This window comes from Octopus sinensis, linkage group LG21 (genome assembly GCF_006345805.1).
Source record: "Octopus sinensis linkage group LG21, ASM634580v1, whole genome shotgun sequence".
NCBI classification, from domain to species: Eukaryota; Metazoa; Mollusca; class Cephalopoda; order Octopoda; family Octopodidae; genus Octopus; species Octopus sinensis.
Genome location: NC_043017.1, coordinates 24,427,415 through 24,452,449, shown reverse-complemented (window position 1 = coordinate 24,452,449; position 25,035 = coordinate 24,427,415). Strand labels below are relative to the sequence as shown.

The 25,035-nt window shown below is 37.5% G+C and overlaps 1 protein-coding gene across 9 annotated transcripts in view; it reads left to right on the top strand.

The window, feature by feature from the left end:
- Positions 1-25,035, top strand: part of LOC115222864 (epsin-2) — a 114,764-nt gene that overhangs the window by 58,474 nt on the left and 31,255 nt on the right. For all 9 annotated transcript variants that reach the window (XM_029793228.2, XM_029793227.2, XM_029793220.2 and 6 more), the window contains one exon: positions 22,252-22,333. In XM_029793228.2, the coding sequence (XP_029649088.1) occupies positions 22,252-22,333 (82 nt within the window). The remainder of the gene's footprint in view (positions 1-22,251; positions 22,334-25,035) is intronic.

Sequence of the window (25,035 nt, the reverse complement as noted above, 5' to 3'; positions counted from 1 at the left end):
CTTGGCATCAAGGCACAGAGATAGTAACACACACGGCAAGCTTCTTTCAGTTTCTGTCTACCAAATCCACCACAAGGCTTTGATTGGCTTTGGTTTGTCATAATTTGTTTATTCACAACCAGTTGATCCCCTCTTTTCACTGATCAACTAAAATATTCCACTGATTCAAACAGCTTTCTGCACTGATATTCATTGATCAAGCATATTTCAACTATTCAAAAGTAGCTTTAATTCTGTCCACTAACCATCTATTCATCTCGTATATCATCATCATTTTTCCAGTGTAACAATATATTTCCTCTAATGAACATCCATTTTTCCATGTTTGCATGGGTCAGTTGGAATTTGTTGAGGCAGATTTTCTGCAGCCCAGTGCCCCTCTTGTATTCACTAATCGGTCATGTTTCCCTCCTCTTGTTGAAAAACCAACCTTACTCACTTCTTGTTTAGATGTAATAGACACAGACACATTATAAAAATGTTCTTACATTCCAAAAGCTATTATGTTAGTGTTGTAAAAGCCGGTATCTGTTGTCAGAATTTACTTAGCTTAACCATACAGAGCACTCAGCCAGAATTAGAGATGACAGATTTTTCTGTAATGGCTTGCTGGCCACTTTCACTGTCTTCTAAGAGCATTTACCCAATCTTCTAAGGTGTTTTCACAGCCATTCTGCATTCAAGATTTTCTCTATTTTCTGTAACACACACACACTCTTTAACTCCTCATCTCCTAGCATAAAGCTTCCTCCTTGGGTTTTGGAGGCTTGCAAGTTGCATGACGACCTCACTAATGCTTACAGCATGAGAAAAAGGCACCCAGTTCATGCTGCAAAGTTAGGAAGAGCATCCAGCTGTTGAAATCAGTCATACCAAAGCAGACACTGGAGCATGATACAGTCCTTGGACCCATAGAATCCTGTCAAACCATCCAGTCCATACCACCATGGAACACGGATATTGAATGATGATGATGATGTACGCACACACACACACAAATATATAAATTAATATGTCTCAAATTGCTATCTTAGGGGTAACTACCAGATTCTAAATTCCATTAATTCTCCTGCTTTGTAAAAGAATTATCTTTTTTTTCATTTTCCTTTTATTTTATTTATTTTTCTCCTCTTTTCTTCTTTTCAAACATTGACTTGGAGCAATTTTGAAAGTGTAGATCAGTGAAATGATGTTGATGCTGCTACTGATTCCATAGACTTCTTCACATAAACTCATAAATCAGCTCTCGAGGCTTGTTTGTACACCTGCACACATGTGCATACACACACGTGTGTGTGCACAATTACATACATATTCTCATATAGTCACTTCTACGTATCTTCACTTTCACACTTGCATGCATACTCACACATTTACTGTGCATAATTGCACACTTGCACATACATACATATAAGCCACTACTGCAGATGTGCACTTGCACAATCATGCATACTCGTGCACCGGCACATATTCTTAACACATACACATACCATCGTACATACATGTGAGCAAAACTTCACACATGCCAATACGCATAGTGAAATATATCCATCTTCAGTATGATGAGTGTGTGTGTGTGTGTGTGTGTGTGTGTGTGAAAATTGGCTCATGCTAAAATGACGTAGTTTGGAAGGGAAGGAAGTTGTGAAAACTACTTGCTAGTCATCCTCACTCACCTAGATGTGGTGGTGGAAAAAGAGGTGTGGGGTGTGGGCAGGGAGAGAGAGAGAGAGAGCGCGAACACTGTGAAGGCATAATTAGCTGATATTGAGTCTAATTTCAGGTCAGAACAGTACTACTACTAGTTGTTGTTGTTGTTGTTGAAAGGTTCGGATGAAATATTATTTTATATAGTCGAAAAACTGTTTCTGTATAATTCGTTATTTTCTCTCCAGGTCTTGTTGTAAACGTTGTTTCATGATAAAATGGATCGGGTAGGTCAGCAAATTGAGACTTCAATGGAAATTACTGAAGCAAGTCATTTATTATCATTATCATTATTATTATTATTATTATTATTATTATTATTGCTGCTGCAAGCTAATAGAATCATTAGCTGAGCAGAATGATTACTGGTATTCTGTCTCATCTTTACAGTCTGGGTTTAAATTCTGCTGAGGTTGACTGTGCCTTTCATCCTATCCTTTTGGGGGTCAATAGAATTAATACCAGTCAAACACTGAGGTTAATGTATTCCTCTACCCCCACCCATTCACCCACCAAATTTTAGGCCTTGTGTCTATAGTAGGAAGAATTTTATTTTTATATATTTATTTATTTATTTATTTTACAAGAGTGACAGATTGCTAATTTGGTAGCTGATAGTGGACTGAGGATATATATATATATATATATATATATATGTATATATATATATATAGTCTGCCTGTGACACTGTGATATGCTCCTGCAAATAGAAGCAGAGAAGGAGGGTGGTGACTTTTAACTCTCTGGTTTAGTTTACACAACTCTGCATATGTACCACATGGAGCTATTAATCATTGCTTCATCCCATGAAGGACCATCTGTGTTGTTGCTCACCTTACTAGAAATAGCACTCAAATCTCCCTCAAATCAAAGCTGTCTTTGAAAGGAGGACAAATTGAAAAATATGGTCTTAGCTTCAGTGTCCCTCTAAAAATAGATGGGAAGCTTATGGCTGGGTTGCCTACGGTCATTATCATCACCAACATCTAATTTCCATACTGGCATAGGTTGGATGGTTTGACAAGGAGCTGGTAAAAGCCAGGGGTCATACCAGGTGCCATAGTCTTTGTAGTATATTATGGTTGCATAATGAAATATAATGTCCCTACAAGTCATTGATAAAAAATGTAATCTGGGGCAGTGGATTGGTGGAGCTATAAGAAGGTTGGACTGGATGCCTTTCATTATTTGTTCCAGTTCTTTGCATTCTAAGCTTGAATCCTGCTGAGCTCAAAATATGTCTTTCAACATTTTGGAGTCAATAAAAGAAAGTAGTAATTCAAGGCAGAGTACTGGCAGCAGAACTATAAGACCATCAAACTGGATACCTATGCTTGTGCATGTGTTCATTCAAATTAATGGTGTGTCTATCTGTAGAGTTTAAAACCAAGATTTCTAGGTCAGCGCTTAATTATAAGATTAGGTTTTTTTTTTTCCTCCCCATCTTTTATCTTTTGCTTGTTTCAGTCAATAGACTCCAGCACTTTTTTGTTTTTTAAAGCCTTGTAACTTATGCTATTGGTCTCTTTTGCCAAATTGCTTAATTACTGGGATGTGAATACACCAGCATTGGTTGTCAGGTAGTGGTGGAGGACAGACAACCACACACACACAAACATACACACATGACCAAATCTCCTCACAAGACTTTAGCCTCAGCCAGAGACTATTGTAGCAGTCACTTTCCCAAAGTGCCACACAGTGAGACTCGAACCCAGACCCATGTAGTTGGGAAGCAAATTTCTTACCACACAGCCGTGCCTGCGCCTATGTGTAGAAGATATGCAATCCAGTAATATCTATAACCATTACAAGAATATGAGTAATTCAACTGAAACAGAACAGTTAGAATTGGAAATTTATATCAGATTAGTTTTAGCAAGCGATGGTGAGGGTCATTTCAAGGTACTCGTTAGACTTGATTCATAACTCTAATATTTCAAACTACCAGCTGTTGAGAATTCAGTCTGATTTTTTTTCTCTCTCTATTTTTAACTAAAAAAAGAATATTTAAAATTTTTATTTTTGTGTTATTTTTAGTTTTTATCTTGATGTTTTTCATTATAGTCTGACAAAGTATTGCTGTCAACTTGTGAAAATGAAGTTGGGATTTTTAATTAGGAGTGGAGGGGGGGGGGTAAAAGTATAATTATTGTGATGAAATGTATTGAAAACTGGAGGTTAGTCAAGTTGATCCAAATGCTGGAGAAAAAAAACTGATTTAACATAATTCTGCGTTAATATTACACACACTGGGCTTCTTTCAGTTTCCATCTATCAAATCCACTCACAAAATTTTGGTCAGTCCAGGGCTATAGTAGAAGACACTTGTCCAAGGTGCTATGCAGTGGGACTGAACATGGGACCATGTGGTTGGGGAAACAAATTTCTTACCACAAACTTCTTACCATGTCTGTGCCTATTGGAGAGAAAAAGCTGAAATTTTATAAATTTTGACATCATCTTGATGATAGCATAAAATTTTCCCTGGTACAAATAAAGTTTCTAAAATGAAGAGAGAAATCCAAAGGGTTGCTTGGGTCCAATGGTAAAACACCTTTCATAGCTACAGGAGATATGGGCTCAAGTCCTATGGCTAACCTCTGACGTTTTCTATCTTAAGTGTTTTTTAACCCAATATTTGTACACTTTATTTGCTTCATATGAAGGCATGTGGGTCAGTGGTCAGAGCATCAGGCTCACAATCATGAGGTAGTGAGTTCAATTCCCAGACCTGTGTGTTGTGTTCTTGAGCTAGACACTTTATTTCACGTTGCTCCAGTTCACTGAGCAGTAGAAATGAGCTTCGACATCAATAGTGCAAAGCTGTATTGGCCTTTGCCTTTCGCTTAGATAACATTGGTGGTGTAGATAGGGGAGGCTGATATGTATGGGTGCCTGCTGATCTTCCATAAACAACCTTGCCCAGACTTGTGCCTCAGAGGGGAACTTTCTAGGTACAATCCCATGGTCATTTTTTTTTCTTCAAAACCCACCATTCCAAAAAAGAACTGCAGCTGTTTTATAGTCTTTCACTCTGTTCTTTCAAGAATCTCTTCTTACCCATGTGTGTCTAATGCTACAGAATCTAAATAGTATGACTCATGCGGCTGCATTAGTGAGACTAATTAATTAAATACTATACATCTGGCTGATAAGTTAACTCGTTAGTTCTGTCCTAATTTATTAGAACCAACCACTCATTGTGTACATTTTCATTTTAATTTGTCTTTTGTTTCAAATATAACATGACAAACTGACGACATTGAAAACATTTAGTCCCCGAGTGAAGAACAATAAGCAGTTTTGCTGCTGGTATCTTTATTGCATTGATGAATCATTCTTATCAGTAATGTCAACATTTTTTCTCCTTCCATCATTCGAAATTTCTAATTTTCCAAAGTTGCTTTTATTGGTTTCGTATAAAATCGTTTTGACTCTTCACATAGATCAGATTATTATCTATGACTGTTGTGTTTTAGCATCGCTTTTGTTATTGGCTTCATCTTTTTAAGAATGAAAGAAGAAAAAACAAAATGACTATACTTAGCCTGTGTATCTTTTTATCTTTTACTTGTTCCGGTCATTGGTCTGTAGTCATGCTGGAGCACCAACTTGAAGAGTTTTAAGCTAAACAAATTCATCCAGTATTTATTTTTAAAAGTCTGATACTTACTCTGTCAGTCTTGTTTACCAAACCTCTAAGTTATGGAGACATAAACAAACCAACACAAGTTGTCAAGTGGTGGGGAGATGTGACATAGACACAAAGACATATGTGTGTATACATACACATACACCTACAGAGGGCTTCCACGGAGTTTCTGTCTACCAAATTCATTCACAAGGTGTAGATCATTCTGAGGCTATATTAGACACTTCTCCAAGGAGCTGCACATAGAGACTGAACCTGAAACCACTTGGTTGCCAAGCAGGCTTCTTAACCATGCAGCTATGTCTGTGCCTATCCTATCCTTTCTTTTCTTTCCTTTTTCCTCAAAATCATATTGGGATTGTATTTAGAGGGCCATTTTAGTTACTATCTCCAGCACATCATATGCCTGCTTAGAGGTTCTCATGGTGTGGTCCATTGCTGTAACGAGTGCTACCTTTTTCTCAGCTTCGTCTACATTTCTGCTTTGCAGCATGACTCAAAGTAATTCTACAATATCAAATCTTAAAAAAAACTCTTTTCTATCTTCCAGTTTAAATTTTTGTTTTAATGGTATTGAATCAGATGTAAAGTGGAATTGTTACAAAGATTTCTAGATTTATTATAAACATTGACAACCAATAATAATTTTCTGTTTTTTTTTTCCCCCCACCTCTTATTACTTTCAAATTCAGTAGGTTGTTTCTTTATTTACTTTTGCTGTGTCATATTCTCTTTGCTAATCTTATTAATAGTTGAGGTGGTTGTAAACGGATTAAGTTTGGGTCTGTATTTGTTAGGCTCTTCCTGTACCATTTCTACATAGTGTTCAATTGCTCCGTTCTTTTTGGCATGGAAGGCAGTATATATATACACACATTTATATTCTCAGAATTGACAGAGTAATAAGATTGAAAATAAAACTGCTCTAGGTTTTGGGTTGGTTTCCTTCTTTGACTTCGATACATCTCCATGAATTTGAATGCTTCTTCACATTATTCTCCATCAAAAAAATCTCACACAGGCATGGCTGTGTGGTTAAGAAGTTTGCTTCTCAACCATCTGGTTTCAGGTTCGGCTCCACTGCATGGCAACCTGAGCAAGTGGCTTCTACTATAACTCTGGCTCAACCAGTGCCCTTTTGTAGACAGGCTGTATGTGTGTACATACATGTACACCCTTTACTTGTTTCAGCTATTAAACTGTAGCCAAGCTGGAGCACTGTCTTAAAGAGACTTAAACACTAATTATCAAGTAGTGGTGGTGGGCAAACATAAAGGCACTTGTCCAGTGTACTACAGAGTAGGACTGAACCCAAGACCAATGGTTGGGAAGCAAACTTCTTACCACACGGCTGCACCTTGAACTATCAAATCCATGTCTGTGTTTTTTCATTGGTTAACTGATGTTTAACATACTTAGGAAATGTTTGAATATCATTCTCTTCCCTTTTGCCAGAAGTAGGTGAAAGCTAGTCAGCATTGATGTATTATACCACTACAAAAACTCAAGGAGAAAATGCTGAAGCTTAGTGCTTGACTCTGTTTATTATTGCAGTTGTATACGAGATAAGTATTTTCAAAATTAGGAAGAAAAAAAAAAATGTTTGGATTTCCGCATTGCAGACTGAATTAAGTTTCCTGTTGTTACATCATAAATTGTTGGTTGCTGTGGACCGGATGGATGAATTGATGCGAGGAAGTAGACTGGGTCGGCCATCAGTTGTGATGAAGAGGAGACAGCCATTTATCTAAGTCGCAGAGAATTTATAGGTCGATGAATTTAGGAAGACAATTACTTTTTGCATGTTCTAATCCATCTTGTATAGGAAGTAGCTATTCAGCACAACACTGTTTCGTTTAGCAATTCACTAGCTCATGAAGGAACCTCTACAGTTTAGAAATAGTCAGTAAAATATGTATTGCTAGCACGTTTCAGAGCTAGAACTCAACAAGAATCAAATTAATACTGGTTCTGATTAATTAGATCAGTGCATCTTAGGGGATATTTCGTTACCTTTAACCAATAACTTGAAGGTAATTTGACTAGTATTTCTAGCGGATAAATAGGTCAGTCTTTGTGTGAGATGAGCTTTGCATGGAAGAGTTATGGAATGGCACAATTCTATAGAGAATGAAGAGTTGGAGGCAGTTCACTATAATTTCTTCCACTGTATTTTCTATATTTCTTTATTAGTTTTATTAAACATTTTAAATAAACTTAATTCCTTATCTATCAATTAGTTTTATATACAAAGATAGAATGGAGATATTAAATTTGATAATATCAGTGGCGTTGGTGATGGTTATGGAATCCAGTTTACTGTTGATTATGTATTTTCCTTCTTCCCATGCAATTTTAAGAGACACAAGCTATTTGTATATGTTAGGCTGATTACTATTATTCATTTATGCAGAGTATCGTTAACTCACTTAAGTATTTTGCTGAAACCACTCACACACACACACACCTAATGATAACATTGAAACTTGAATCTGCAACAAGTTTATATTATAGTATCTCTGGTAATTTGTTGGTTTTTTAAAACTCTTTGGCTACGATTTTCCATGTACTCAAACTCAAAACTTGACAATTGGAATGCTCGTTAAAATTATAGGTCTTAAAAAGCTGCTTTTACTTGTTTCAGTCATCAGACTGCGGTCATGCTGGGGCACTTGAAGAATTATTAATTGAGTGAATTGACCCCCAGTCCTTTTTTTAATTTTTTAAAGTTTCGGATTTATTTTATTGGGCTTTTTTTGCTGAACTGCTAAGTTACAGGTATGTAGATACATCGACACCAGGTGTCAAGCAGTTGGGGAAACAGACACAAAGCCACACACACAAACATGATGGGCTTCTTTTAGTTTCCATCTACCAAATCCATTCACAAGATTTTGGTTGGCCAAAGTGCCACAGCAGGACTGAATCCAGAACCATGTGGTTGGGAAGCAAGCTTTTTACCACACAGCCATGCCAATGCCTATAGTAGATGATTCTTAATTCGATATGATGCGTTTAACATGAAACTCTGCCAAAGTTTATTGGGGAGCATGCTCTGGCATAATAGGAATCTTGTTGTAATTGTGTAACTCTTTTACTCTCTTTTACTTGTTTCAGTCATTTGACTGCGGCCATGCTGGAGCACCGCCTTAAGTCGAGCAAGAATAAGTCCCGACCCCGGGACTTATTCTTTGTAAGCCCAGTACTTATTCTATCGGTCTCTTTTGCCGAACCGCTAAGTGACGGGGACGTAAACACACCAGCATCAGTTGTCAAGCAATGCTAGGGGGACAAACACAGACACACAAACATATACACACACACTTATATACGACAGGCTTCTTTCAGTTTCTGTCTACCAAATCCACTCACAAGGCATTGGTCGGCCCGGGGCTATAGCAGAAGACACTTGCCCAAGATGTCACGCAGTAGGACTGAACCCGGAACCATGTGCTACTTACCACACAGCCACTCCTGCACCTCACTTTTTTTTGGGGGGAGTTTGATATGTGGTGGGGTGAGCTAATATTTTTGATAAAGCACACTGAACTGCTTGGTCAAACTTCATCAAAAAATAAGAGAACATATTGTTTAGTTTCTCAAGCTCCAGTACTTATCAACTTATCAACTGAAAATGAAACTCCAGCCTATTTGAAATAATTTATTTAGATTAAGTCTGTTTCATAAAATTAAATAAATAAACTAAAACTTTGGTAATTATAGAAGTGTCTAAGTGAAGTTAGGATGTAAAACTGGTAAAGAACTGATATCTTTACTCCATAGTTTCTTTGTCTCTTTTACTGTTGTCTCTTAATGGCTTTCTGCTTAATAAAGAACCCATTATTATTAATGGTGACTAATGTTGTCAGAACAGCAGAAATGGAGGTACTTTACAACAGCCAGCTTGGTACCTATTTGTTCTTAGTTCATATTTTTTTATTTTTTTCTACTTGTTTCAGTCATATGACTGCGGCCATGCTGGAGCACCGCCTTAAATCGAGCAACTCGACCCCGGGACTTATTCTTTGTAAGCCCAGTACTTATTCTATTGGTCCTTCTTGCCGAACCGCTAAGTGACGGGGACATAAACACACCATCAATTGTCAAGCAATGCTGGGGGACTAACACAGACACACATACATACACGCACACACACATATATACGACGGGATTCTTTCAGTTTCCGTCTACCAAATCCACTCACAAGGCTTTGGTCGGCCCGAGGCTATAGTAGAAGACACTTGCCCAAGATGCCACGCAGTGGGACTGAACCCGGAACCATGTGGTTGGTAAACAAGCTACTTACCACACAGCCACTCCTGCACCTCACTTTTTTTTGGGGGGAGTTTGATATGTGGTGGGGTGAGCTAATATTTTTGATAAAGCACACTGAACTGCTTGGTCAAACTTCATCAAAAAATAAGAGAACATATTGTTTAGTTTCTCAAGCTCCAGTACTTATCAACTTATCACTGAAAATGAAACTCCAGCCTATTTGAAATAATTTATTTAGATTAAGTCTGTTTCATAAAATTAAATAAATAAACTAAAACTTTGGTAATTATAGAAGTGTCTAAGTGAAGTTAGGATGTAAAACTGGTAAAGAACTGATATCTTTACTCCATAGTTTCTTTGTCTCTTTTACTGTTGTCTCTTAATGGCTTTCTGCTTAATAAAGAACCCATTATTATTAATGGTGACTAATGTTGTCAGAACAGCAGAAATGGAGGTACTTTACAACAGCCAGCTTGGTACCTATTTGTTCTTAGTTCATATTTTTTTTTTTTTTCTACTTGTTTCAGTCATATGACTGCGGCCATGCTGGAGCACCGCCTTAAATCGAGCAACTCGACCCCGGGACTTATTCTTTGTAAGCCCAGTACTTATTCTATTGGTCCTTCTTGCCGAACCGCTAAGTGACGGGGACATAAACACACCATCAATTGTCAAGCAATGCTGGGGGACTAACACAGACACACATACATACACACACACACACATATATATACATATATACGACGGGATTCTTTCAGTTTCCGTCTACCAAATCCACTCACAAGGCTTTGGTCGGCCCGAGGCTATAGTAGAAGACACTTGCCCAAGATGCCACGCAGTGGGACTGAACCCGGAACCATGTGGTTGGTAAACAAGCTACTTACCACAGTGCCACCCCTGCGCCAGAGTTGGATTTTTTTTAATTGTATGTGTGTTCTCTGCAAAATGATAAACTCGATACCATCAGAAATGTCCTGGAGTCAATCCAATTGACAGTGCGACTTCCTTAACAGCAAAAATTAAGCCCCGTACATGGAAAAAAAATTTAATCATTCTTCACCTTCTTTACCATCTTGTGAATAAGCACCAGTTGAGTATAGGGGTCAATGTAATCAACTTGCCCCCTCTCTCGAACTTTCTAGCTTTGTGCCAAAATTTGAAGTTATTATTATCATCATCATCAGTGATGTGGCAGGATTGTTAGCATACTGGACAAAATACTTAGCGGTATTTTGCCTGTCGCTATGTTCTCAGTTCAAATTCCACTGAGGTCAAGTTTATCTTTCATCCTTTGGGGTTGATAAATTAAGTACCAGTGGAGTACTGGGGTCGATGTAATTGACCATCCTCCTCCCCCAAATTTCAGGCCTTGTGCCTATTATAGAAAGGATTACTGTTATTATTAAGATGGCAAAAATGTGTAGCTGTATTTCATTTCTCTTCACATTCTGAGTTTAAATTCCGCTGAGGTCGACTTTGCTTTTCATCCTTTTGGGTGGTGGTGGTGGTGGATTATTTCAGACACAGCATACAAATAGTTACTAGTCTACTGACCAACCACTTCTAACACTAATTGAAGTGCTTCATTTATCTCTGATGAAAAGGGATATAAAAATGTTATACTTGTTCCATCCAATTTATTTTAGGAATATCATACCTTCAATTTAAAAAAAAAAAAATTCATATTTATTTGTAAATTCAGCCAAATTGTTGTCACTTATGAAAGCTGTTTTAACTGAAATATTTGATTTGTTTTTCTGTTTCAAAATAACTACAATTGTTAGCTTTTTATTACAAGATAGTTAGCCCTCTCTATGTGTTTTATTATTTATTTACATAAATATTTGTTCTAGTTTTTAACTCTTGCACATGTTTCATATTGGTTTCCTGATGGTGTCACTGGCTTTTGTTTGGTTGGACCTTTTCCAGTCCATTAAAACAATGAGAATTTACTGTAAGCCGCTGACCTGATTAGCAACACTTGGAATAATTTGATACTACATCATTGGATGGTGAGGAGGAGGTTTAAAACACTGTCTCTGCCACCTGAACTGAACAACAAATACACACACACACATACACACACAAAAGCAGGTGCAGGTGTAGCTGAGTGGTAAGAAGTTTGTTTTCCAACCATGTGGTCTTGGGTTCAGTCCCACTCTGTAACATCTTTGGCAAGTGTCTTCAGCTATAGCTTCAAGCTGACCAAAGCCTAGTGAGTGGATTTGGTAGAGAGAAAAAGTACCAGGCTTAAATATAAATGGTTTGTTCAACAAAACCCGTTAGGGCAGTGCTCCAGCATGGCCGCAGTGTAAAGACATGCAGCAAGCAAATGATAGAAGACAAAGCATTGATCATTACTCATTCTGCAAGATGACCAAGAGCATCGTACAGGATGTGGCTGAATGCAGTTTGTTTCACTGTGGCTGGTCAATCCAGTTCATGGATGACTCAATTGCTTATTGAGCAAATGCAGTTGGTTGAAGTAGGAAAAACAATAGCATCTCTGACCTCACAAAACTTTCAAATTAATTCACTTGTTATGTATTCAGTTCAGATTTTGTAGTAGATTTACCTAGCACTCTCAGTTCACCCTGATCATCATCATGTCAGCCAGACCTTCAATCATCAAAAAAAGACCGACATTCGAAAGCAAATCTCCTAGATTTTTATCACCCTCTCTTAACGTTTGGATGATTAATAAAGATTCTGTTAGCATTCAGTATGCTCCAACTTGTGGCTCACATGCACATTGTTCCTCTTTTACTGCTACTACATAATTGCTGTCCCTTTAAACCAGCCCCATTGTTGCATATTGTTCTACTCTGGCCACTCAGTTTGCTCATCTCTTGCCACGGATCTTTTCGGTTTGAACAGCAGTTTTTTCTAGCAGTGTCATATGAAATTGTCACCCATAATTATGACCCTAGTATCAATCTATTGCTTTTCAACCTGTTTTAGGGTTAGGTTTGGTTAGGGTTAGTGGGGAAGGGTATCTTTTTTTCTTTACAAATGTAAATAAACCCAATCTGTTTCTTAAACGAGGGACATATTCATATGGCACAGAATGTTTTTTACCTCAATGGACGTCAGTGATTGGTTGAAATTGCAGAATTTGAAGAAAAAGAATAACAAATATCTTACAAACTATAGAATTTTCTCAATAAAGCCAAGAGGAAAAGATGTTTTATAAACACATTCTACCAGTATACAAAGTTTAAAATTTTTTAGTTACCTAGAAATTATGTTAAAAACTGCCGTTCAAACCGAAAAGATCCCTTGCCACTCCTCAAATCTTGCACTAAACATTTCCCAACCCACACACACACACCGCTGTTAACTGTTATCGTTTAGAATTCCGTCCCCTCCCACATTTTTCTTTCATTGACTTAGAAATGTTCAAATATGAACCATATTTGGGATGGTTACTTTTCTTCCTCAATTAAAAATGTAAAAAAAAAAAGTATATGCAGTAATTGTCATGCAATCTCACTGTTGTCACTCAGCTACGACTAACAGCTGCATAATGGATTGTACAATGTAAAAAATCCAATGCTGTGAAGTGAGGTATATCTGGAGTACAAATAATGGTGGTTCTAGATATTTGAATACTTGTGGTCTGAAGGAAGTTAACAGGCAGGATATGCCAGATCAGTTTCTTAAAAATAACAATGTTAGAAAGCTCAAAATGAAAATTTTTGCTTATAAATTTTTTAATGAATTTAACTCTTTAGTATTTCAACTGACCATATCCAGGTCAAATATTCTACTTATTTTAAGTTCAAAATGGCCAGATCTGGCTTCTCACACATCCCTACAATATCCTTCTGAAAATTAAGTTACCTCACCAAAATCTCAAGGCTGCAAGATTAATTCAAAATGTGAATGCTAAAAGGCCAAGAAACACAGAAAAAAGAATTACTTGCTTCAGTCATTGGACTGTGGCCATGCTGGGACATTACATTAGTGGGTTTAATTAAATTAACACCAGCAACTTTTTTTTAAAGTTTGGTACTTATTCTATCGATTTCTTTGCTGAACCACTAAGTTATAATGACATACACAAACTGATACCAGTTGTCAAGGAATAGTAGAGGACAAACAGATACACGTGAGCACATACATATATACCATATAGGCAAATCCAACAACAAAAACAGGAAAAAAGCCACAAAAGTCAGCTGGACATACACAGTGAATATGGACTGATGGCCAGTGAGAGCATTAGATGGGAAAATAATAGAAAAAGTTCAGAGAAAAAGGAAAAGAGGCAAAGAACAGATAGTCCAGAGCAAAGCATGTGTCATTGCATGGCTAAAAAATAACTGACCAGAAGTAGGAGAGAGATTGAGAGTTTGATTTTTGAAGGTAGTTGAATGTAAAAATGGTCATTGTGTGTGTGTGTACATCTGCAAATCTTGAGTAATGTGTTTGTTTGTTAGAGAATGCTGTGTGGGATGGTAGTATATGTGTGTGTGTGTGTGTGTGTATATCCATACCAGTGCCCCATAAAGAACACCCATGCCAGTGCTATGTTCAGAGCACCTGTGCTGGTGTCATGTACAGAGCATCTGTGCCAGTGCCTCGTAAAGAGTATCTACCCCAGTGCCACGTTAAGGGCACCCATGCCGGCACTATGCAAGAGGCACCTGTACTGGCATCACATAAAGGGCACCCAGTATACTCTGTAAAGTGGTTGGCACTGAGAAGGGAATCCAGCCGTAGAAACCATGCCAAAACAGACAACCGGGGCCTGGTACAGCTCTCCAGCTCCAGTCAAACCGTCCAGCACATGGGATTCTGACTTCTGAAATATTTAAACTTTTAAGTAGCAATCAATCTAAATTTTTTATTATTTTTTTTAAAGTGAGCTGAAAAGAAGCATAATTCAGTGTTTGTAGCCTAACCTGGCAACCCTACTGATTAAGACTATTGTGTATATGTATATTACAACAAGAACAACTTGTTTTACAACAACCACATATAACACTGGTTTTAGAAGAAAGATGAGGAGCTTCTAATATAAACGTTTCAGTTTGTAAAACAATAGAAAATAATTAAAATGGGAAATTTGACCTGTTTATTTATATTCTGTATGTATATATATATATATATATTTATATATATGCATAGATATAAATGTAAGAACTTACTATGGACAAGGCTGTGTGGTGTTCGATTATAAATAAATAAACGACACACACTAGGTACAGGACATCACCAATGTGCGGAAATACGTAAACACATAACAAGAGACAAGTACGGGAAAAAATACCAAAGAAGTCTAGCTCCTGCTCAGTTGTCAACTGTTTATTACCCCTTATTTTGAGCTTTCAACAACAATTGTCTTTTGTTGTGTGTTTATGCATTTTTTAATCGTTGTTAATGTCCTGTTCTTATTGTGTATTTGTTGGTATTTTGTCCTGTACTTATCTCTTGTGTGTTTGTTTTTTGCTCGTTGGTGATGTCCTGTACTTAATGTGTACCTTATATATGAGAAGATTGCATTTTACACCGTTTATTCCTTTGGAATAAAACCAATGTTGTCTTCGAAACATATGTCGAAAGTAAAAGAATTTTAATAACATCTGCGTTCAACTCCATTTATTTACTTATACTACACAAATTACTGCATGTTTACCCGGAGTTTCTACCTTTGAATAGGTCGCTTCATCCGTGTTACTTGCGTGAATCTTGCTACCCTGGTAACTGTTTATTGAATTTTCCATGTTAATGGTAAACAAAGGATAATTCATTCATCCATTTATATATATATATATATATATTTATACGAGAGAGAGAGAGAGATAAAGAGAGAGAGAGAGAAAACACATACAGTTGGTTTTAGTCAACTGATAGTCTTAATTTTTTTATAATTATTTTCTAAAACTTGCAAAACGAAGACTGCGAGAATACATTAAAGGATAAAATTCCTTCCCCACCCATATAGACTCATAAGGCTGGTTTCCTGGTTTCTTCCCGCTGGATGGGACACTGACCTGCGAGAATACATTAAAGGATAAAATTCCTTCCCCACCCATATAGACTCATAAGGCTGGTTTCCTGGTTTCTTCCTGCTGGATGGGACACTGACCTGCGAGAATACATTAAAGGATAAAATTCCTTCCCCACCCATATAGACTCATAAGGCTGGTTTCCTGGTTTCTTCCCGCTGGATGGGACACTGACCTGCGAGAATACATTAAAGAATAAAATTCCTTCCCCCACCCATATAGACTCATAAGGCTGGTTTCCTGGTTTCTTCCCGCTGGATGGGACACTGACCTGTTGCAGGATTACTCACAATTGCCAGCTAAGTGGACTGGAACAATGTAAAATGAAGTGTTTTGCTCAAGAACACAATGCATCACGCAGTCCAAGTATTGAAACCACAATCTTTCAATCATGAATCCAACAACTTAACCACTAAGCCATGTGCTTCCACTACAAAATACATTAGTTTTTATATACTTTCACATAGTTTGGGGCTATTGTAGAAGACACTTGCCCAAGCTGTTATCCAGCAGGACTGAACCTAGTACCAAGTGGTTGGGAAGGAAATAGCTTAACTCCTGGATGACCAAAAAAACGTTTCCTTCCCAACTGTACGGTTTCTTTTTCAGGCCCTCTGTGTGGCTTCTTGAGCAAAAGTCTTCTAGTTCAGCCCAAGGCTGGACAAAGCATTGTGAGTAGAATTGATAAAATGGAAATTAAAACAAGCATGCAATTAAAACACGTGTGTGTGTGTGTATATCTTTTTATCTTGACTGCACATGGTTGTTGTAAACAAGCGCCACCATCATATAAACAATATCATTTGTTTCCAGCTATCCTGTCATGGGGAAATATTTCCTTGCTTCCAAACAGGTGAGGGTTGATAACAGGAAAGGCACCCCAGCTGTATAAAATCGGCCTCACTGAATTCCATCTGACCCATGCAAGCATTGCAAAGTGAACATTAAAACGATTATGATTATAATGATCACGATGACGAGAGGATGTTAAATATAAACAAATGCAAATATTTTCATTTCATTTGACTGTTGGTATTTCTTGAGTAGATCTGACGGAAGCATTCATGTGATAGGTTCTTTCTTAGTTTTTGACCTCTTACGAATCATCATACTTGAAGCTCATGAGTCAATTCTTTGCAGCATGCATTAAAGGCGACTACATCAATCTATTTGAGAGTTTTCCTTCTTTCTGTTTACCATGAAATCCACTTTAGAGTAACCATATCCAATCCCCTCTTTGTGTATAGTAGAATACATTGAAAATAGCCCAGACCGAACTTCTGCATTATGCTATCTTTGAATATTCTGTGCTCCACTCCCGCCCTATCTTCATCACCACTGTAACTTAGAGAAAACTGGCATTTTTGTGTGAGAACTAATATGGGTGTTGCCGACTGCATTAAAGAATGAGCATAAAATAAACTGATAAATGTTTGGCATGGAAAAATAGCTATATAAGTTAGCATTATGTAATATGTTTTACTAGAGCTGGGTTTTTTTTAAATGAAATTTTATTTCTTAATACTAAATTTATATTGATGATATATACACACACACACACACACACACACATCTCTTGTGTCTATATATACATACGCTTTTATTTATATATATATATGTGTGTGTGTGTATGCGTATCAATAGAAATTTGGTATTAAAAAATTGATTTCATGAATATACACGTTTCTGTATACATACATATATATGTATGTAGGCGCAGGAGTGGCTGTGTGGTAAGTAGCTTACTAACCAACCACATGGTTGCGGGTTCAGTCCCACTGAGTGGCATCTTGGGCAAGTGTCTTCTGCTATAGCCCCGGGCCGACCAATGCCTTGTGAGTGGATTTGGTAGACAGAAACTGAAAGAAGCCTGTCGTATATATGTATATATATATATATATATATATATATATATATGTGTGTGTGTGTATGCGTATCAATAGAAATTTGGTATTAAAAAATTGATTTCATGAATATACACGTTTCTGTATACATACATATATATGTATGTAGGCGCAGGAGTGGCTGTGTGGTAAGTAGCTTACTAACCAACCACATGGTTGCGGGTTCAGTCCCACTGAGTGGCATCTTGGGCAAGTGTCTTCTGCTATAGCCCCGGGCCGACCAATGCCTTGTGAGTGGATTTGGTAGACAGAAACTGAAAGAAGCCTGTCGTATATATGTATATATATATATATATATATATATATATGTGTGTTTGTGTGTCTGTGTTTGTCCCCCTAGCATTGCTTGACAACCGATGCTGGTGTGTTTACGTCCCCGTCACTTAGCGGTTCGGCAAAAGAGACCGATAGAATAAGTACTGGGCTTACAAAGAATAAGTCCCGGGTCGATTTGCTCGACTAAAGGCGGTGCTCCAGCATGGCCACAGTCAAATGACTGAAACAAATAATAGAATATATATATATATATATATCATCATCATCATCGTTTAACGTCCGCTTTCCATGCTAGCATGGGTTGGACGGTTCAACTGGGGTCTGGCAAGCCCGAAGGCTGCACCAGGCCAGTCAGATCTGGCAGTGTTTCTACAGCTGGATGCCCTTCCTAACGCCAACCACTCCGAGAGTGTAGTGGGTGATTTTATGTGCCACCGACACAGGTGCCAGACGAGGCTGGCAGACGGCCACGCTCGGATGGTGTTTTTTTATGTGCCACCGACACAGGTGCCAGACGAGGCTGGCTGACGGCCACGCTCGGATGGTGTTTTCTTATGTGTCACCGACACAGGTGCCAGGCGAGGCTGGCGGACGGCCACGCTCGGATGGTGTTTGTTACGTGCCCTCAGCACGGAGGCCAGTCGTTGCGGTACTGGCTACGGTCATGTTCAGATGGTTTTCTTATGTGCCACCGGCACTGGTACCACAAGGATACAAATTCCATTGATGTTCATCTATTTGATTTGGTTCGATTTGATTTGATTTGATTCGAATATATATATATATATATGTCATTGTTTTAATGTGCACTTTTCCATGGGTCAGGTAAAATTTGTTTTGCTGAGGTAGATTTTCTATGGCCTGATGCCCTTCATGTTGACAACCCTCGCCTGTTTTCAAGCAACTTAGAATTTCACTACGATGAGATATTTTCATTTAAGATTGGAACCAATACCAGTTTTTCTAACACAGTGGCACCCATAACTACCATGCAATATCTAGACAAAGAGAGAGACACGCACACACTTCCCAGTCACATGGTTTCATATTTAGTCTCGCTCCATAGCACTTTAGTCAAGTGGTTTTTACTATAACCATGTGATGTATTTGATGTCTTGTGAGTGGATTTGGTAGACAGACCGAAAGAAGTCTGTTGTGTGTGTGTGTGTGTGTGTGTGTGTGTATATATATATATATATATATCGCCATGTTGATTCGTTAGCTACTGCACGCATTTTTTTTCTCTCCTTCTTTCTGTGTTTTTCTCTCTCTGTGTATCTTTCTGTTGAAGAGCGTAGGCTCGAAATGTTAAAGACTTGTTTTATTTATATTTCCTGAGCGCCATACTAATACAATTGTTCGTTTGTTTTCCACCTGCCTTCGTCTTTTGTTTATTTTCATAAAGCTTCCCGTTATATATATATATATACACACACACACACATATATATATACACACATATATATATACACACACATAATTTCAGAATTCCATTTCAGAATTACAACTATTAGTGGTTTGTAGTTTAGCTGCTCTGTCTAGTGAGTCGGATGTCCTATTATGGCCATCCCTTATATGTTTGAATGTATATACACACACATATATATATATATATATATATATATATATATATATATACACATATATATCGTCAGTATGTAAATATGTCAAACCTCGGCTATGTCTGCTCCAATAATCAACAGTGACACTTGGTCAGTGAATTCTCTGGAGTCATTGACAATTGACAAGATGGGCTGCTACAGATCACGCTATCCCAATGTGTGTATGCATGTGACTGGGGACCACACCTTGTATTTCCACTGAAACTCCAAATATGAGCTCTATGCCTCGACAGCAAACGATGACTATGGCTACAGCAACTGTGCTGTCCGACATGCTAGCTCTCCCAGTGGGGACCTCCTCGATTGTGGCTGACTTGAGTTCAAATTCCGCCGAGGTCGACTTTGCCTTTCATCCTTTCGGGGTCGATTAAATAAGTACCAGTTATGCACTGGGGTCGATATAATCGACTTAATCCGTTTGTCTGCCCTTGTTTGTCCCCTCTGTGATTAGCCCCGTGTGGGTAGCAAAGAAATAGATTGTGGCTGACTGTTGGATGTCAGCATTTGTAAGGGATGTATTGTTGATCAGAGCTGGCTCAGCCAACCTTGGGTGAATGCCACCACAAGTACAAGTAGTAAGTACATAGGTGTGTGTATGTTTGTGTGAGTGAGCTTGTATTTCCCTTCACGTTCACATATGTTTACTAGGCGCAGGAGTGGCTGTGTGGTAAGTAGCTTGCTAACCAACCACATGGTTCCGGGTTCAGTCCCACTGCGTGGCATCTTGGGCAAGTGTCTTCTGCTATAGCCCCGGGCCGACCAATGCCTTGTGAGTGGATTTGGTAGACGGAAACTGAAAGAAACCTGTCGTATATATGAATATATATATATATATATGTGTGTGTATGTGTTTGTGTGTCTGTGTTTGTCCCCCTAGCATTGCTTGACAACTGATGCTGGTGTGTTTACGTCCCCGTCACTTAGCGGTTCGGCAAAAAGAGTTCGATAGAATAAGTACTGGGCTTACAAAGAATAAGTCCCGGGTCGATTTGCTCGACTAAAGGCGGTGCTCCAGCATGGCCGCAGTCAAACGACTGAAACAAGTAAAAGAGAAAAAGAGAGAGTTGTAAACAATGGTCTCACTAATGGTTGTTTGTTTGCTGTCCACTCTGTCTGGACTTCTTGATGAAGACGTGCAGTCTTTGTGTAAATAAAAGCCATATTCAAATAGTGTTGTTTGTTGCCAGTTCTCTGCATAACAGTGTTGTCTACAGTTATATCTTGGCATACTAACAATGTCATTTGGTATACTTATTTTTCTCTTTTTAAACCTTAGGGCTGTATATAAACTGAGTTTCTTTTTGATTACTCTCTTTTTATTTAATCCAGATATTTTAATGTAAGAATATTATTACGTAGACAAACAGCTGTTAAGGGAGTGAGTATTTAAGGATTCAGCCTCGTTGACTAAGACACATTGAAGCAGTGGCTTTCAACCAGGGTTCTGCCAGTACAGTCCAGGGGCTCCACAAGAAGTTACAAAAATGCTAAAATCGACAGTAATTTTTAATTCTCCTGTGCAGATATGTGTGCATAAGACAATTAAATTATTGCATAGGGGTTCCTCGAGCCAGTGAAATGTTTTCTTGGGGTTCCGCTCCAGCAAAAAGATTGAAAAGCACTGCATTAAAGTAATGAGTATGATCTAAAGGTGCAGGTGATATGAAGTACAAATGAGGTTAGTGACTGAAGCTCCTTAAAAGCACTGAGATTATTTACTCACTTGGGATCAAGTGGTGGGTGGTATTAGAAAGGGCATCTAGCTGTAGAACAGGTGTGTCCCGCTGTGCTCTCAATTGAGCGATGCATGCATAAAAATGTAGACCCTTAAATAATGATGATGACAAAACAATTTAGTCAAAGAAAATTTACGACTTTTGTATTTGGTTTATATGTATTTCTAAGATGGTTTATAGTTGATAACCCCAACCACTCATTTTTATTTCCCATATGTTCCTGTAGTTAAATGGGTTGCTTATGTCTACAAATTCTCAACTACATTAATTTTTACAGGTAAATTTGCATTCCAATGTGTAAATTTGGTTTTTACTTTTTGTCATTTCTGTTTTGATTTGATGATTTCAAAATAGAGCAAATCATTATTTAAGGGTCTACATTTTTATGCATGCATGGCTCAATTGAGAGCACAGCGGGACACACCTGTTCTACAGCTAGATGCCCTTTCTGATACCAACCACCACTTGATCCCAAGTGAGTAAATAATCTCAGTGTTTTTAAGGAGTCTCAATCACTAACCTCATTTGTACTTCATATCACCCGCCTCTTTAGATCATACTCATTACTTTAATGCAGTGCTTTTCAGCCTCTTTTGCTGGAGCAGAACCCCAAGAAAACATTTCAGCTGTAAGACATAGCTCATGGCTAGATTCTTAACCATTATCTTTGTAAATATCTCACAATAACCTATTTAGTGTTTGCTTCCTGTTTCCTTATAACTTTATCATTCTGTAACAGTATTGATTTTTAGCTTCACTATTATTTTCTAAGGTTTAAATTTTTAAACAGTTGTTGCATTGCCTAAATTATAGGTAAAGTTAAACTGATGGAATTTTGAAAAAAAAAATGAAAAAAAATTATTATGCAATGTTGTTTCATAACAGGGTTGTCATGACTACAGCGAGGATTTAGAAGTTCCTTTTTTTTTTTTTTTCAGTTTCTGATAATCTCACCATTTGAGTTTCTCTAAATTTTACTTGAGAATACTTCCATATTTCAGACTATTTGCAATCCTGTTTTTCATCTCTTGGTTGAAATAAAATTATTGCTTTTAATTTCAGATTCAATATGAAACTGGCAGTCCTAATCTCCCTCATGAAGGTTTTTCCGATACACATGTTGGTGCCACTGGTTACAATGACAGTAAGTAAAAACCAATACTTTGGATTCTTTCTTACATGGTTTCACAGCATCATCTGGTACTCGGTATCTCTAGTTAGAATTCAGGATCTTTTCGGTTTGAACGGCAGTTTTTTCTAGTGGTGTAATATGAAATTGTCACCCATAATTATGACCCTAGTATCGATCTATTGCATTTCAATCTGTTTTATGGTTAGGGGTGGGGGGAAGGGTATCTTTTTTTTCTTCACAAATGTAAATAAACCCAATCTGTTTCTTAAACGAGGGACATATTCATACGGCACAGAATGTTTTTTACCTCAATGGACGTCAGTAATTGGTTGAAATTGCAGAAATTGAAGAAAAAAAAACAACAAATATCTTACAAACTATAGAATTTTCTCAATAAAGCCAAGAGAAATAGATGTTTTATAAACACATTCTACCAGTATACAAAGCTTAAAATTTTTTACTCACCTAGAAATTATGTTAAAAACTGCCATTCAAACCGAAAAGATCCACAATTCACTTTGTTGAACTCATTTATACCAGGTCTCTAACCTGAGGATAACTTCCTCCAGTCATGAAAGCCATAACAAATGTCAATGCTACTATGCACAGGCATAGCTGTGTGGTTAAGGAGTTCATTTTGCAAGCAATATCCTTTTTCTGGTAGCAGCGTGTCTATACCACTAATTGAATCTAACTTTCCAAGGACAAGTTCTAGTTGTATTGCAAGTGGTATAGTTTTCACTGTAAGCAGTGCGAACACTATTATATTGACAAATGTTAGTTGGTTCATTGTGTTTAATTCACTTTCTTCTAGAAGTAGGGAAAACTGTCTGTGGTAGACTAGTTTATCAAAAGTAAACATTTATCTCAACTTAGCACTTGCCTGATGGATTGAGAAAAGTAAAAGATTTATTCTCTTCAGTTATTACAGTTGTTTATTGATAGACAATTTCCTTGCAGTAAATAGGAAACTGTTGCCATGAGATAAGGGCCAAGCAACTGAGATTTCTTGGTCATGTGATGAGGAAAGAGGGCCTGGAGGATTTGGTGATGACTGGAAAGCTTGGAGGGAAAAGAAGCGGAGGAAGGAGAAGGATGATATGGATGTCAAAGTTGAATTGAAGTTGAAAGGTAGAAATTTGTAGGATCTTTAAAAGTTGCTGATAGAAACTTAAAAAATTAAATTATAAAATTGGTATAGTGTAGAATTAGTGGCCAAGTGGTGTGCTTTCACTTGAAAGCAAAACTGCAAGTTTGTTGATAGGCTGAGAAAAACACAAGAGATTTCAGTTCTTTGTAGATTCTTAGGATAAAATTTGAATTGGAAGTTGACTAACCATTTTGCAGGCTTCAGACAAAAATTCTCTTTGAATGGTTTCTCACTCACTCACTCACTCTCTCTCTCTCTCTCTCTCTCTTCTACTATTGCTCACTTGTTGTCTATCTCTCATTTTCTCTCTCCTATTTTTGCTCACTTGTTCGCTCCTTTCTCTTTCTCACTCTCCATCATTTTCACTTATTCATTCTCTCTCTCTATCTAAAACGCACACTCAGTATCATTCTTGTTAAGTATTGTACTTGGTTTCTTCATTAGTGCTCCATAAACTGGGATTATTTGAAGATACTAATTGGTAAATGTATTACCATTACTGGCTTGTTAGTAGGAAATCCCCTACTATGTAGGAGGATGGAAGCTATTTGACGGCTCATCACTTAATGATGCTTTTGTATTACATTCTATTTCCTATCCATTATGACAAGCTTTTATTCAAATGACATCCTTTGGAAAGGCCTTCATTAATGTTTACGTTTAAATCAAGGACTGTGTGGAACATTACCTGAGACAGATTGTATTACTCACCTCTGCATACAACACAGAGGTCTCAACTATTTCAATATCAGTAATTAATTTTGTGTTGTCCTTAAGGCAAGTGGGTTACACCAGTTTCCCCTGTAGAAGAAAATACAAATAAAAACCGTAAAATAAAACTCAAAGCTATCACTTGTAAGTGAACATAACGTGGTAGTGTGTAACACACTTTTGCTGACTGGTTTTAGGTGCCAATGTAGTCAGTCACAAACAGACCTTGAAAATACATCATTCAATCTGTATCTACTACCTGACCATCCTGTATATGTGCTATTGTCTCCTTCATGGTTTCAAGTGATGGTTCTTAATGAGTACCAGTCTTGTAGACAGTATCCTTCATTTCTAATTCTCCATGAAAAAAATTTCTAGTTACAGGGAAGCCTGACTCAAAGAAACCATCAGAGAGATAGTCACACAGCATAGGTCTCCAATATAGAAACAAACTTCACCCTACAGCTGTGCCTACAGTTACATCTTGGCATACTAACATTGTCATTTGGTATACTTAAATTTTTCTCTTTTTAAATCTTAGGGTTGTATATAAACTGTGAGTTTCTTTTTGATTACTTTCTTTGTATTTAATCGAAATATTTTAATGTAAGAATATTATTACGTAGACAATCAGCTGTTAAGTGAGAGAGTATTTAATGATTCAGCCTCGTTGACTAAGACACATTAAAGTAATGAGTATGATCTAAATGTGCGGGTGGTATGAAGTACAGTTGAGGTTAGTGACTGAAGCTCCTTAAAAACACTTAGCATTTTGCCTCTTAATTACCTCTTTGTGTGTGTGAATTTAAATGTATTTTGTGTTGTGTATGTGTGTATATCAATCAGTACTTAG